This window comes from Loxodonta africana, chromosome 3 (genome assembly GCF_030014295.1).
Source record: "Loxodonta africana isolate mLoxAfr1 chromosome 3, mLoxAfr1.hap2, whole genome shotgun sequence".
NCBI classification, from domain to species: Eukaryota; Metazoa; Chordata; class Mammalia; order Proboscidea; family Elephantidae; genus Loxodonta; species Loxodonta africana.
In genome coordinates this window covers 102,027,866-102,042,539 of record NC_087344.1, presented here as the reverse complement: position 1 = coordinate 102,042,539, position 14,674 = coordinate 102,027,866, and the positions used below count along the sequence as shown (strand labels likewise).

General features: G+C 36.6%; 1 protein-coding gene across 2 annotated transcripts in view; it reads right to left on the bottom strand.

The window, feature by feature from the left end:
* The window catches only part of PATJ (PATJ crumbs cell polarity complex component), a 415,355-nt gene that overhangs the window by 252,450 nt on the left and 148,231 nt on the right, over positions 1 to 14,674 (bottom strand). For both annotated transcript variants that reach the window (XM_010591221.3, XM_010591223.3), the window contains exons 23-25: positions 8,549 to 8,620; positions 6,097 to 6,274; positions 2,677 to 2,787 (exon numbers count right to left, since the gene is read on the bottom strand). In XM_010591221.3, coding sequence (XP_010589523.1) covers positions 2,677 to 2,787; positions 6,097 to 6,274; positions 8,549 to 8,620 — 361 coding nt within the window. The remainder of the gene's footprint in view (positions 1 to 2,676; positions 2,788 to 6,096; positions 6,275 to 8,548; positions 8,621 to 14,674) is intronic.

The following is a 14,674-nucleotide window of genomic DNA, read 5'->3' as shown; positions in this document are numbered from 1 at the left end:
GAAATATATTTCTGCACACAGACGGGTAGCAAAACTTAAACGGCAAAAGACTCACTGACAAAACTATGCCTTTAAGAAAAATGGAGAAAACATATTTTTGGTGGAAGTGAAACTATATTCATGTATGATTAATATGCAAAATGTGTCTGTGTTGAAATATTTAGATGCCATTATGAAACACTGGTATTAAGGAAGTAAAACTGGAATACAGAAAAAAAAAAAAACACTGCATGATAAACTTAATGAGCTGAAGAAACGACCCCAATTTCGAAAGAGCTTTCTTTGAATATGAGAAACATGATGTTACTGTGAAATGCAATTATGTTATCAAACGGAAAAAAATTACCTTGGCATAAAAACTTTCTATAGAGGAATACGGTATAAATCATAGGTCCTGCACTTAAATAAGCATTTGCCAAGTAATTCTAAGTGGATATACGTCTTTCCCCAGTGTGATAAAAATACTGGTGACAAATTCAGAAAAAGTGAATGTATTTATAATGCTCCTAAAGCAGCTGATAAGATCACAGATATTAATATGACCACTCAATTCATGTTGTTTTTGAGACTTTTTATGTGATGAAGGCACTTTTAGATATGGGGCCTTTGATGGGCACAATATTAAGAAATGACTGCTTCTTGAGTTTTAATGAAAATCTCCAAATCTACCTGTCTTAAGTCATCTAGTGCTGCTATAACAGAAATACCACAAGTGGATAGCCTTAACAAAGTGAAATTTATTTTCTCACAGGCTAGTAGGCTATGAGTCCAAATTCAGGGCACCAGCTCCAGAGGACGGCTTTCTCTCTCTGTCAGCTCTGGAAGAATGTCCTTGTCATCAATCTTCCCTTGGTCTAGGAGCTTCTCTGCACAGGAACCCCAGGTCCAAATGATGTTCTCTGCTCCCAGCACTGCTTTCTTGGTGGTATGAGGTCCCCTGTCTCTCTACTTGCTTCTCTCTTTTATGTCTCAAAAGAGACTGCCCTAAGACACTATCCAAGCTTGTAGATCTCATCAATACAGCTGCCACTAATCCATCTCATTACATCATAGTGATAGGATTTATAACACATAGGGAAATCACATCAGATGACAAAATAGTAGACAATCATACAATACTGGGAATCATGACCTAGTCAAGTTGACAGATATTTCTGGGGGACACAATTCAATCCATGACACTATGTAAACTGATTAAGAAATGAGTAAGCATTGCCTACATTTGTTGTTTCTGAAATGATCAGTATTACTTGCAACAATAAGTCAGCTAAAGAGAGCAACATTTTGCAAAGGTATCAACTTGACTCCTTTCATTGCCTCATTCAACAGGGATCACTTTACGTGTAAAACAAAGGTTAAGAATGGAATGAAGTCATGGACAAAGTAATGAACTGAATATGCTCACTTGGCTAGAACCATAAACAGCACAATGCTTGATGAACTAAATGCACACCGTGGAATCTTTTACACTACATGGAGAAGTGGCTTGAGACGGCATGGTGCTAATAAAGAGATTTTTTATTATTTTAACAGTTAAAAGAAATTGAACTGTTTATGTCATTGAAGTAAAAATTTCCACTTCAGTTCACCCACCGAGGCTGGATTAAAAGGTTGGCCTTTTTGGTTGACTTTATAACCTATGTAAATGCTTTGAATATTTCTCAGCAAGGGCATTGACAGGTGGCCACATACACGTATAATTTAATTGGCTCATTGTAACTCAAAATTCTTGCTTTGGAAATATCATTTGGCAAGGAATAATCTGGCCAATTTTACTAAAGAATTCAGTTTCCAGAAATAAAAGTGATGGCCTGAAACACATTCTCAATATTATAGGAGTTAAAGACTTGGTTCCAAACATGTTCCTGAATTTCAAATTGTATGAAAATGAAAGAACTTTATTCCGTTCACCTCTCTCAATCTGTCCTGATGGTGTAAATATACTGCTAAAACTGGAAGACTTTGAGCTGCAATGCATTCGACACAGCAATTTCCCAAGTAGTGTGGCTGCCCAGGTTACAAGAATGCCGAATATCACATCCATGCCCTCGCTCTTAGAGCCACCAACCATCTGTTTGGCCATTTGCCATACAAATGTTATTTTCTTTTTGCCATTACATACAGAAAGCTGGAAACCAGTGTATTACCGTATTGAAAAGCAAACTTTTTTAAATGTGCAAAGTTTCTTTACTGTCCAGAAGTACTTATGTTTTAAACAACTGTCTCCGATAAAAATTCCATACCAAAGGAGTAATCAATTACAGAATAAATTTTTTATGATTAAATGCTGCTATTTTTTCATTTGTAATGGCCAATAGTATGCATGTTTGTATTGTTAAACGCTTTTACACCTAACCCTCTTTACGTTACCTCCAGTTAGCAAAGCTAGTAAACTGGGAATAAAGGATTCGAAAAATGGGTGTATCTGACCTCACAGCCTTCGACTTAAACCAGTGCACACTACTGTGACTCAAACATTACTAGGAGATCAAAACTGGAGAGAAAAAAGGGAAACTGAAGTTAATACCTAAATTTTTCGGAAGCTAATAATTTTTCTAAGTAATAGTATAACTCGGGAACAATGAAAATATGTGGAAAAATACTTAGAGGCAAAAGCTTGGTCCACAGGTACAGAAAATATTTTAAAACTTTTTGAGAATATGAACTACAACTTACTCTTGGAGTAAGTGACAAGCTCTGGACAACAAACACCACGGGGTTTCCTGCATTCTTAATGGCCTCTACTGCTTCTGTGTGTGAGGCATTCTGCACATCTACTCCAGACACCTGAAACAGAAGTAACTTTTTTCAATTAGAAAGGCATTAAACATTGTGGGTAGGTTAACTCAAAATTCGCATGTATTCTGCTGGCAGGAATGTAAAATGGTACAACCACTTTGGAAATCAATTTGGCACTTTCTTAAAAAGCTAGAAATAGAAATACCATACAATCCAGTAATCCCACTCCTTGGAATACATCCCAGAGAAATAAGAGCCTTTACATGAACAGATACACAGCACACCCATGTTCACTGCACCACTGTTTACAAAAGCAAAGATGGAAGTAACCAAGGTGCCCATCAACGGATGAATGGATAAATTATGGTACATGCACACAATGGAATACTACGCTTTGATAAAGAACAAGGATGAATCTGTGAAACATCTCATACTGTGGAGGAATCTGGAAGGCATTATGCTGAGTGAAATTAGTCATTTGCAAAAGGACAAATATTGTACGAGACAACTATTATAAGAATTCAAGAAATAGTTTAAACAGAGAAGAAAATATTCTTTGATGGTTACAAGACTGGGGAGGGTAGGAGGGAGAGGGGTATTCACTAATTAGACAGTAGACAAGAACTATTTTAAGTGAAGGGAAAAACAACACAAAATACAGGAGAGGTCAGCACAACTGGACTAAACTAAAAGTAAAGAAGTTTCCTGAATAAACCGAACGCTTCAAAGGCCAGAGTAGCAGGGACAGGGGTTTGGGGACCACGGTTTCAGGGCACATCTAGGTAAACTGGCATAATAAAATCTATTAAGAAACCATTCGGCATCCCACTTTGGTGAGTGGCATCTGGGGTCTTAAACACTAGCAAGCGGCCATCTAAGATGCATCAACTGGTGTCAACCCACCTGGATCAAAGGAGAATGAGGAACACCAAAGATACAAGGTAATTGGGAGCCCAAGAGACTGAAAGGGCCACATAAATCAGAGACTACATCAGCCTGAGACCAGAAGAACTAGATGGTGCCCAGCTACAACCAATGACTGCCCTGACAGTGAACACAACAGAGAACCCCTGCTGGAGCAGGAGAGCAGCGGGATGCAGATCTCAAACTCTCATAAAAAGACCAGACTTAATGGTCTGACTGAGAGTAGAAGGACTCCTTCTGTTAGCCCAAGACAGGAACCATTCCCAAAGCCAATTCCTCAGACAGGGATTGGACTGGACTATAAGACAGAAAACGATACTGGTGAGGAGCAAGTTTCTTGGTTCAAGTAGACACATGAGACTATGTGGGCAGCTCCTGTCTGGAGGGAAGATGAGAAGGCAGAGGGGGACAGAAGCTGGCTGAATGGACACAGGGAATACAGGGTGGGGAGAAGGAGTATGCTGTCTCATTACAGGGAGGGCAACTAAGAGTACATAGCAAGATGTATATAAATTTTTGTATGAGAGACTGACTTGATTTGTAAACTTTCACTTAAAGCACGATAAAAATTAAAAAGTCATGTGTATTATCTAGTATGGGAACAGTCAGAGTCTAATGAATTAGACCAAAGCCAGAAAAAAAAGATTGATCCATAAAGAGGTTTGCTGTTTTAATAGAACATGTTTTAGGAAAATAATGTCCCACCTTCAGGAGAAAACAAATATGCTCAATCACAACAGTCCTAACTAAATATAATTATTCAAGGTAGGTAGCTGAGTCAGTTACAGAACCTTAAGAGGCTTCTGAGCTCGTAAAGTTACCTCTGCCACTAACACAGTACAAAATTCCCAGTGGGGTTGGGGAATTTGTCTGAACTCCTATCTCCTCTCAGTTAAGTTGAGAAACATGATGTATTAAGCAAATCGTCCATTAACACAATTGAGTAGTTAAGCATTTATCGAATTATGTTCAAAAAAAGAAGTACCAAAACCGGAAAACCAAACCTGTTGCTGTCAAGTCAATTCCGACTCATAGCGACCCTACAGGACAGGGTAGAGCTGCCCCATAGGGTTTCCAAGGAGCAGCTGGTGGGTTCGAACTACTCACTTTTTGGTTAGCAGCCAAGCTCTTAAATTAAGTTCAAAAAATGAAGTACGAAAACAATAATAGGTTATTTTGCTAAAAGTGTTCTGTGTTCAAATAAATTTGGGGTAAGTATAAACTGACTTATTATAGGAATCTCAGAGAACCTAACTTGCTAACATGCCCATACATCCAAGAGCATTATGTGTTTACCAAATGTATTTAAAAGAACAAATTTTCAAACCCATAATATAACAAAGCCTTGGTAAATGTTGCAGTGGCTTAAGTTTAATGCATAGTGAAAATATGTGAATACTGCTTTGCTGTAAGGGAAACAAAGAAATAGGAAGGTAAGTGGAGAGGGATGTGGGATCAAGGGAGGTTTTTATTTTTAAGATGGGAGCTATTACAGCATACAATGATGCAGTAGAGAGGAAAAACTGATGAAGGAGAGAGAAGGTACAACAGCAGGAGCAATATCCTTAGGCAGTCAAGAGGGAAAGATTTCTATTGCACAAATTCGAGAGATGATTCCGGACAGACACACAAACAGTTCATCTGCTGCTACAGGAGGAAAGTCAGATTACTTGGTAACAGATTACTTGATTTGAGAGGTAGTGGAAGCAAAGGAAGCTCTCTTTCGACCCTCTACTTTCTCAATGAGACCAGAAACAAAGACTATAACCTGAGATTGAGATTAGGAAAGAGGTATTGGAGGTATGAAATGTTGCCTACAAATAGTGGGAGAATAAAACAACAAGGGAAATATTATAAGACTGCAGGGAAGAACTAAAAATCCACATGAAGGGGTGGTCACAAATATAAAATGAGACCAAAAGGCATAGCTGGTTATTCTCTCCAGTCATGTTAAAAACAAAATCATTGCCGTCAAGTCAATTCCAACTCACGGCGACCTTATAGGAAAAAGTAGAACTGCCCCATAGGGTTTCCAAGGGGCAGCTGGTAGATTCAAACTGTTGATCTTTTGGTTAGCAACTGAGCTCTTAACCACTGTACCACTAGGGCTCTGATAGCCACATTAAAGAGGAATAAACAGAGTTGTATTTAACTAGGGTGTGGTTTTCCCCATCAAGATTAGTGAAAGGAAAGAGGACCAAAGGAGTCCACTATCTGCCTCATTCCATATATAGAGCCCTTTGTTAAACAGTTTTTTTTTTTTTGTAAGCTAAGGTTTTATTGAGAAATTGATAAAACTGTATATCTAATGTACAAATCTAACTAAATAAAGTAAACCACTTACACTCAATACACTAAATAGTTCTGCCTAAATAATTATTTCATTATCTTACAGGGCATTTCAAACAGAAACAGTATTTCATCATCGTTTACCTCAAGTATTTTATCTCCAGTTTTAAGAGCTTTTGTTTTTCCTGCTGGACTGTCTTCTAAAACTTGTTTGATAAATATACCTTTAAGCTCCTCTCCATTCTTTAGGCGTTTTATAACGGTTTGTCCACCAACAATACTGATTCCAAGAGACACATTGGGTTCTCTAAAAATCTCAACACTATAAAAAGGGGGGAAAAGAAAACAAAATTCATTCACAATCAAGTTAATTTGTTGGGCTATGACTGTAAATATTCAATTTGTACTTTGTTACCCATGTTTTATATAAATACATTTTATAAACTATTTCTAAAAATGTCATATACAAAGATTAGATTGGACTGTAAGACATAAAATGACACTCATGAAGAGTGTGCTTCTTAGCTCAAGTAGATACATGAGACTAAATGGGCAGCTCCTGTCCGGAGGTGAGATGAGAGGGCAGAAAGGGACAGGAGCTGGTTGAATGGACGTGGGAAATTCGGGGTGGAAAGGAGGAGTGTGCTGTCACACTGTAGGGACTGCAACTAGGGTCACCTAACAACGCGTGTATAAATTTTTATATGAGAAACTAACTTGAGCAGTAAACTTTCACTTAAAGCACAATTTTAAAAAGTCATATAAATCATACCAAGTTCCAAAACTATCAGACGCTATCAATAATTCATAACATACGTGAAAGTTTAAATTCTGAAAAACCTAAATCAATAATCAATACATAGAACTCTTCACATTCAGAGATTTAGCTAGGCTTTCATGTTTCCATCTCTTATCACAATATATTTTTTGTGATTAGTCCACATCACTGTACATCTGTAATTAGCAAAGAATGGACTGAGAAAAGAAATGGATGAAGAAAAAAAAAAAATCAAGGAAGCCACATGTATCATTTTGGCAAAAAGCACAGACTTTCAGAATAAAATGAATTTGCCAGTGAGAGGCTTATTGCCCAAGATGCGCTTTTCTCAGTCGATAGGTTTAACCCTGTGGTATTTTTAAGCAGAGAATAGATTTATCTCGTCCTAAGGCTAGAAGGTTTTGTTTTATTCCTACCTCCATGTCATTTTGGGGAGTGGGGGGAAAGTATGGGATGAAACCTGTCTTTCAAAACACTATGGATTCTGCTCAAATTGGAGTCTTCAGATGGCGCAAATGGCTAAGGGCTTGACTACTAGCTGTAAGGTTGGCAGTTGGAACCTGTCTCGGAGGACAGGCCTGGCCATCTGCTTCTGAATGCTCACAGCCTTGAAAACCAAGTGGAGCAGCTCTACTATGCACACATGGTGTCACCATGACTCGGAGGCCATGGTTTTTGTTTTTGTTTTTTAACTAGTACAAATGTCTGCCTTAAGCATTATGCTCTTTTAAGAACTATCTGTATGGGATCAAAGTGACAACACCAACTCAAAAGATTAGATAGGAACCTTAGGAGGCAGTGAGTTTACGTCAATGAGGGAGGAACAACTCAAAAAGAGGGTGAAAATGGTTGCACAGCTCAAGAATGTAATCCGTGTCACTAAATGGTACATGTAGAAACTGCTGAACTGGTGTTATGTTTTGCTGTATGTATTCTCAACAACAACAATACAAAAATTTTTTAGAAGCAACTCAAAAAAATTTCCTTAAAGAGTTTTTAAGACAAAACTCAGAATTCAATTGCAAAAAAAAAAAAAAAACACAGATTGAGGTGGGGTAGTGGAACTAATAATGCATAAATAAAAACAGTAGCTAGAAGAAGGACTTAAAAACAAAAACAAACCCAGTGCTGTCCAGTCAATTCTGACTCGTATCAACCCTATAGGACAGAGTTGAGCTGCCCCATAGTTTCCAAGGAGCACCTGGTGGATTCAAACTGCCGACCCTTTGGTTGGCAGCCATAGCACTTAACCACTATGCCACCAGGGTTTCCAGAAGAGAGGCTTACATAATCTTAATAAAGCAAAGCCCTACTGAGTTCTTAAAACTATGGTAGTAACCAAGGGAAGACTGGCCACAAACATTCCGTTAGCTCAAATAAGGCACCAATTGTACTAACATAGAGGGAGGAAGATAAATTGATATAAGATAGAAACCAACCTCAACTATTGTTGATTTTTTTTTTTTAATAAAAAGCTTTACTGCTTTCAAGTCAGCCCTACCTACCTTGCTTAATGATGCAGTGATAAACCATATTTAGTACATCAGTTACCACAACAAATGGGCATATGTTAAGTGCCTACAAACAGATTATTCTCTGAAAGAATATGATAAAGACTTTCCTAACATTGGTTTTAGTCTTAGCCAGGACAAAAATCTCTAAATAAGACAAAATGAAACTAAAAGGTAAGTCAACCTATATGCGATCTATCACAATTCTCCAATCAGTAAAATATGGCTGAATGACGTTCTATTAAGTTAAAGAAAACATCAGCTGATTGTGTTCTGATTGTGATAGCCAGTGATATCATCAACATACATTCTTGGTGGACCCCAGTGGCTGAAGTTGGGAGTTTCTTCTCCTTCACCTTCTTCTCTCTCAGGTAACTCGCTGAGGAGGACAAAAGAAAAAACACTTAACCGGTAAGCCACACTCTTATTATTAAATGTTCTTGGAAAGTTTTGAAATTGTATAATCTATGCATAGTTAAATAGTTTTTAATTTTAAGCAGTTTCAATATTTACATGAATAAATAGCTAAGTGTCCATATAAAGCAAAAACATATTGCTTTAATGTTTAACTCAACAAATACCCACTCGGCAGCAGAAAATCAGAATTATAATGAGTACTTTTATTGGTATTTCTAAAAATTTGTGTTTGATTTATACAATTTCACATTTGTTTCTCTATTAATATACAAAATCTTATAAAATATATTCATTAAAATTTGGTATTGAATGACCAGTAAAGAGAACAGCCTGCATAAGTCAACATAAACAGCTGAAATGGCTAAACAGTCAATAACCACAATCCATCTTTCTACATTCTTCTGTCACTCTTACCCCCAAATAATTCACCTATCATTTGTATCCCAAGAATATTTTGTATAGTTATACAGCACTTTACAGTCTAGAAAGCTTCCACTTAAATTACCTCATTTGATCCTCACTCACTCCCATCCACCACCACCACTGAATTTTCACTCATCAAGTTATATTAGTATGAAAATGCTTAACCATTTAACATAAAATGCTGAATTATGGGGTAGTTAGTTCTAAGAGTAATGCTATCTAATAGGGTATTGACTTTAGCATATGTTATCTGTTACGAATCAGGAGTCCTAAACTCAAGTCTAACTTGTACCACGAAATAAGTATGTGACTTTAGACCATCAAATATGTCTGACGCTTTAAATTGTATCAGTCTACACAGAAATGTAGGCACCACCTCTTCCACTTCATGTTCAGAAAAACCCTGTGAAGTAAGCACAGCAAGTCATATTATTATGTTTTCCACACGAGGAACCGAGAGTCAAGGCCCACAAATACTACACAACCTCACAACCTCTCCACATGTATCCAAAACCGCTTCAACACTTAGTTTCACTGCTCCGTTTTCTCTGAACTTTCAAATAACGACTGCAGAAAGTGGCAAAGCTCTATCTACTTCTTCAACATACTTCCTAGGATATAATGGTCTTAAGGCCATATGAAAAGGAAAAAAAACTGAAAGAATCTATACAATTCAAAAATCAGTTAAGAAATTGGGGTCATTAACATCTCACCCACCACCAGGCGGCTTTCTTACCTTACCCAGTCTAATTTTAATGATTAAAAGCATCGCAGCATTCATGGAAAAACAATTTGGCATATACTTGCAGGTTATTTATCTAATGTCCTTTCTTCCCTTCTTCCTTACCAATATAACCCCTTTTTTATTCCAGGTGGCATTATGCTTAGCTTAAAAAAAATTTTTTTTTTTTTTTTTTCTAGATTTCCTTTTGGCTAACTGCAGGAGCCCTGGTGGTACAGTGGTTAATGCTCTTGGCTGCTAAGTAAAAGGTCAGTAGTTTGAACCCGCCAGCTGCTCTGTGGGAGAAAGATGTGGCAGCCTGCTTCTGTAAAGATCTACAGCCTTGGAAACCCTATGAGAAAGTTCTACTCTGTCCTATAGGGTTGCTATGAGTCGGAATCCACTTGACAGTAATGGGTTTGGTTTTTGGTAAGGGTAACTGCATGCCACAGTTCTGATCAGTGATATGGAAACAAGAGTCCCTGAATGAGGGGTCCAGAAAAACAGATTAAATGGAAGGAGAGTCAGCTGACACAAACCTTTTGCTCTATGCCATCCCCCCTTCTTATTTCCTAGAATGCATAAGCGATATTGGTGGTGAAGCATCCATCATAAAACCATGAAGAATCCATGCGGGCTAAAAGGACAGCAGAGCAGAAGGTATCAAGGACCCTGGTGACAGCAACACCATACCAACTCAAGACCACCTTCCTTGGGACTTTTTACATGAATAAATTAGGCCTCTGCTTGGTTATGCTACATGAAGTGGGCTTTCTATCTATAAGGAGCTGAGTGTAACTCTTAAAGGATACACCCATGACTCTACCAAGTTAAGTAACTGTCTTTACTGTTTCCTATTACGTTACCGTTCTTTATGCACGCACGTATATATACATCCATTGAAGACTTGTAATGATAGCACAAACTTTCATATTTTGATTATCCTACTCCATGATAATGAGGGTTAAAAGAGACATGACTGGCACTTAACTGAGGCTTAACTAATATTCCTTTCCTTTACAATTTCTCTCACTTGAAGTCATATCAACATCTTTCCATAATTCATCGTTTTCATTATAGGTGTAAACCCTTACTTACAACATATTCTAGTTCCAAGAAACCACACTTATGACCATCTTTTTTTTACATCTTATCATTTTTATCATTAGTAATATGTGTGTATGTATTAAAATATATCTGTAAGTTTATATGTAATGGTTCCAACCCCCAAAGACAAATAAAGAGCAGATTTACAAAGATACTGATAATAAAAGGCAACAATAATGGGAAAAAAAAAAAGACACTTATGTCAGAACTGACTTAAGACAGAGTCATTGGAATGAAACCCCATCATAAGTCAAGGACTACCTGTATTTTTTACTTAATAGAATTAATCTTAATAGTCCATATTATTGATGTAATTTGATTTATCTGCTATCCAATATATGAGGCACTTAGATTATATCTTCCTTTCTGGAATATTGACTTTACTGCCAGGAATATCTTCATGGTACACTGCATTTATAGATCTCCTTTAAATAAAGAATAATGGAAACAAGATTGAAAATTAAAAATAAAATCAACACTGAAAATTTTCTCCTCTCCATTTTCTACTCTCCTGCATACTGAATCATGACATTGAGAGAGAGAAAAAAAAAATGCCTTTTTTACATGAAAAAATTAGGAATTAAATCTTTCAATTACAAAAACTCTAAGAATAAACAAAATAAACTAAAGTAAAATGACAATTAACATTAGTATGTTTTTTTTTTCATGTTTAGAAAACAAAAACTAAAAATTTCCTAAACTGCTGGTTCTTACCTACAACTTAAGGAAAAAATAATCACTGTCTAGAATATGGAAAAGGAATTTTGGGTGGTGCAAACTGTTAAACACTGTATTATTAATCAAAAGTTTGGTGGTTCGAACCCACCCAGAGCTGCATCAGAATAAAGGCCTAGCAATCTGGTTCCGAAAAGTCACGGCCTTGAAAACCTACAAAGTGCGGTTCTATTCTGCAACACATGAAGTTGTCATGAGTTGGAATTGATTTGACAGCAACTGGTTTGGATTTTTTGGTGAGAATATGGAAAATTTAGCTTTCTTTGATAAAGTGTGTAACAAAAGGATTATTCTCTTCAAAGAAACTCACTGATTTTCTCACAGCATATTATCTTTCTTCAGGTAGTTGATATATCCATATTTCATTCAGACTGTTTCATACGCAAAAACATAAAACTTGATAAAGCTTATCCAGATAGTGTGATTACTTTTAGAAATACAGTCATAGGTGGTAAGTACCTATACAAACTAATGTAGTCACTTTATATTGATGAATACATATACCTTTTAAAAAACCCACTGCCACTCAGTTGATTCTAACTCATAGCAACCCTATACCTTTTAGCCCAAATTAAAATTTAACTGAAAGTAAACTACTATTTACTGTATATATTAAGACATAAATTTGTATAAACGTATTTGAAACTTTAACAAGGGATTTCTATATTCAAATTCTATAGTTTGCACAGTGATCAATCATGGCTAATAACTCAATCAGTCAGAATCTCAAATTTTAAAATAACTGAATTTTTGCCTCTTATATTGGATCAGAGTTTTAAAATTAATTTTTTTCTTAAAAGAATAAACCACCCAATACATACTTTTTATTTCCGCCTTTTATAGCAAATGCCCAAAGTTATTACTCTCTGCATCTTTGGGAAGAGAGATGGAGTACCCCATTAGTAAACAAGTGAATATTAATAGTAAGACTTGATCATGGTGTACAATCTCTTTGTGAATAAATTTTTTCAACATCTTACAAAAATTAGATGAATCCAGATAGCCAAGATGACTTTTCCTTTTCAATAGTACTTTTTATATATACAAGTAGTTACATACCAAAATCCCCAGATGCTCAAGTCCGTTATATAAAATGGCATATTTGCATATAACCTACCCGTATACTTTAAATTATCTCTACATTACTTATAATAAGTAATACAATGTAAATGCTACGTAAATTATATCATATTGCTTAGGAAATAATGACACGATATGAGGCGAACAATGCTCAAATGAGTGCTGAAGAGAGTCTGAGGACCTGTGAAATGACAGGAGGCTACAGCAGGGTATGCCAACACATAACTTCATTCGCGTGGATTCAGTGTAGTGCTCGGTGCAAGGCAAATTCAAGTTTTGCTTTTTGGAACTTTCTTTACCTCCTCCCCCACCCCACCCCCAAACATTTTCCATCTGTGGTTGGGTCAATCTGTCCACGCAGAATTCATGGATACAGAGAGCAGATTATAAAATTTCTACAAACTAAGCCATGTGAGAAAAAAAAAAAAAAAAGCCCATTGCCGTCGAGTCGATTTCGACTCATAGCAACCCCATAGGACAGAGTAGAACTGCACCAATAGTATCCAAGGAGTGCCTGGTGGATTCAAACTGCTGACCTTTTGGTTAGCAGCTATAGCTCTTAACCTGCCATCAGGGTCATGTGAGAATCAAGTAAATTCGGCACCCTAAAATAATAGAAGTAGGAAGAGCCTTGTTTCTAAGTTTTTTTAAGATTTCTTTTCCCTCTTTAAATTTAGACTCTCTATAGCAATTGTCTGTGATATACCACAGAGAGCAAGTGCATTCTGGAACGAGGGAGAATGGGACAGTGGTGTTTTCCAAGCTAGCAGAGTTACTTCTACAGATGTTAAATTGTGATTTTGAAGTTACAAAGCAAATTATTACCTGGCACCAGTACAGGGAAAAAACTAGGCATTCCCTTATGTTAAAGTTTAAAATGACACAGATACTGTGTTGAGCAAAAAGAAACCAGACACACAAAAGTACATACTGTATAATACCATTTATATGAGTTCAAGAACAGGAAAAACTAATTTACAGTGTTAGAAATTAGAATAATGATTGCCTGGGGTGACACACTGCAAAAGGGGCATGAAGGAAGTTTCTGGGGTAATAGAAATGTTTAATATCTTGATTGGGGTGTTGGTAACATTTATCAAAACTCAGCAAATGGTACCTCAAAATTTGTTCTTGTTATTATATATAAATTATATCTCAATAAAGTTGAGGTGTAGCACTAGTGTTAAAGAATTCTGTTAAGAAACAAAAATTCAAGTCATAAAGGGTAAATTGCTCCCTCAGGTCAATTTTGAAAATGAAAGGACATCACTAATTTATTTTTCAAGTGGAATTTCTTTACAGGAGCCAGGTGACCAGGTCATGTGTCAGAAAGGCAGGACTCAGAAAATAAGGAAGTTTAGAGGAAGGGGGAGAGAGGGCCTCACCCTGGAGGTGCTTATATATAGATTTTTCTAATTCCATTACCTATTTTGTTGGCACTCATTTGACAAGCTTTCATACTTATGGTCATATCATTTGCACATAAATATTCAAATTGTGACCTTCACTGAGACATTTTTTCACAAGATATAAAAAATACTATTACTTTCCTTTTGGCCTTCTGAAGGCCTGGATTAGTAATCAAAGATCTAATTATATTTTCCAAAGGCATTAGCGTACTGCTGTTTGGACGTCTTGTCCCAATTTTTCACATTCGTCTTCGCCTGCCGTGCAGACTGCAGCTGAAACAGCATTGTAGAAGTGTAAAGTGTCACGTACTTTAGTTCATAACCTCACTGAAAACGTTACCTTCTTCCTCACAACTCGAACATTCCAGAACAGCCCTCTCTCAAACACACATTTTTATTCTCTCCCCCATCCACAGCTTCCTTCACATGTCCTAAATTTATACACAATTTTTGTCAGTTTAAGTCGAAAGTAAACCTATTAGATATCCACAATTTACTCAGAAGCCATGAAATGCCAGGCACTGTGATGGGGACGTAAAAT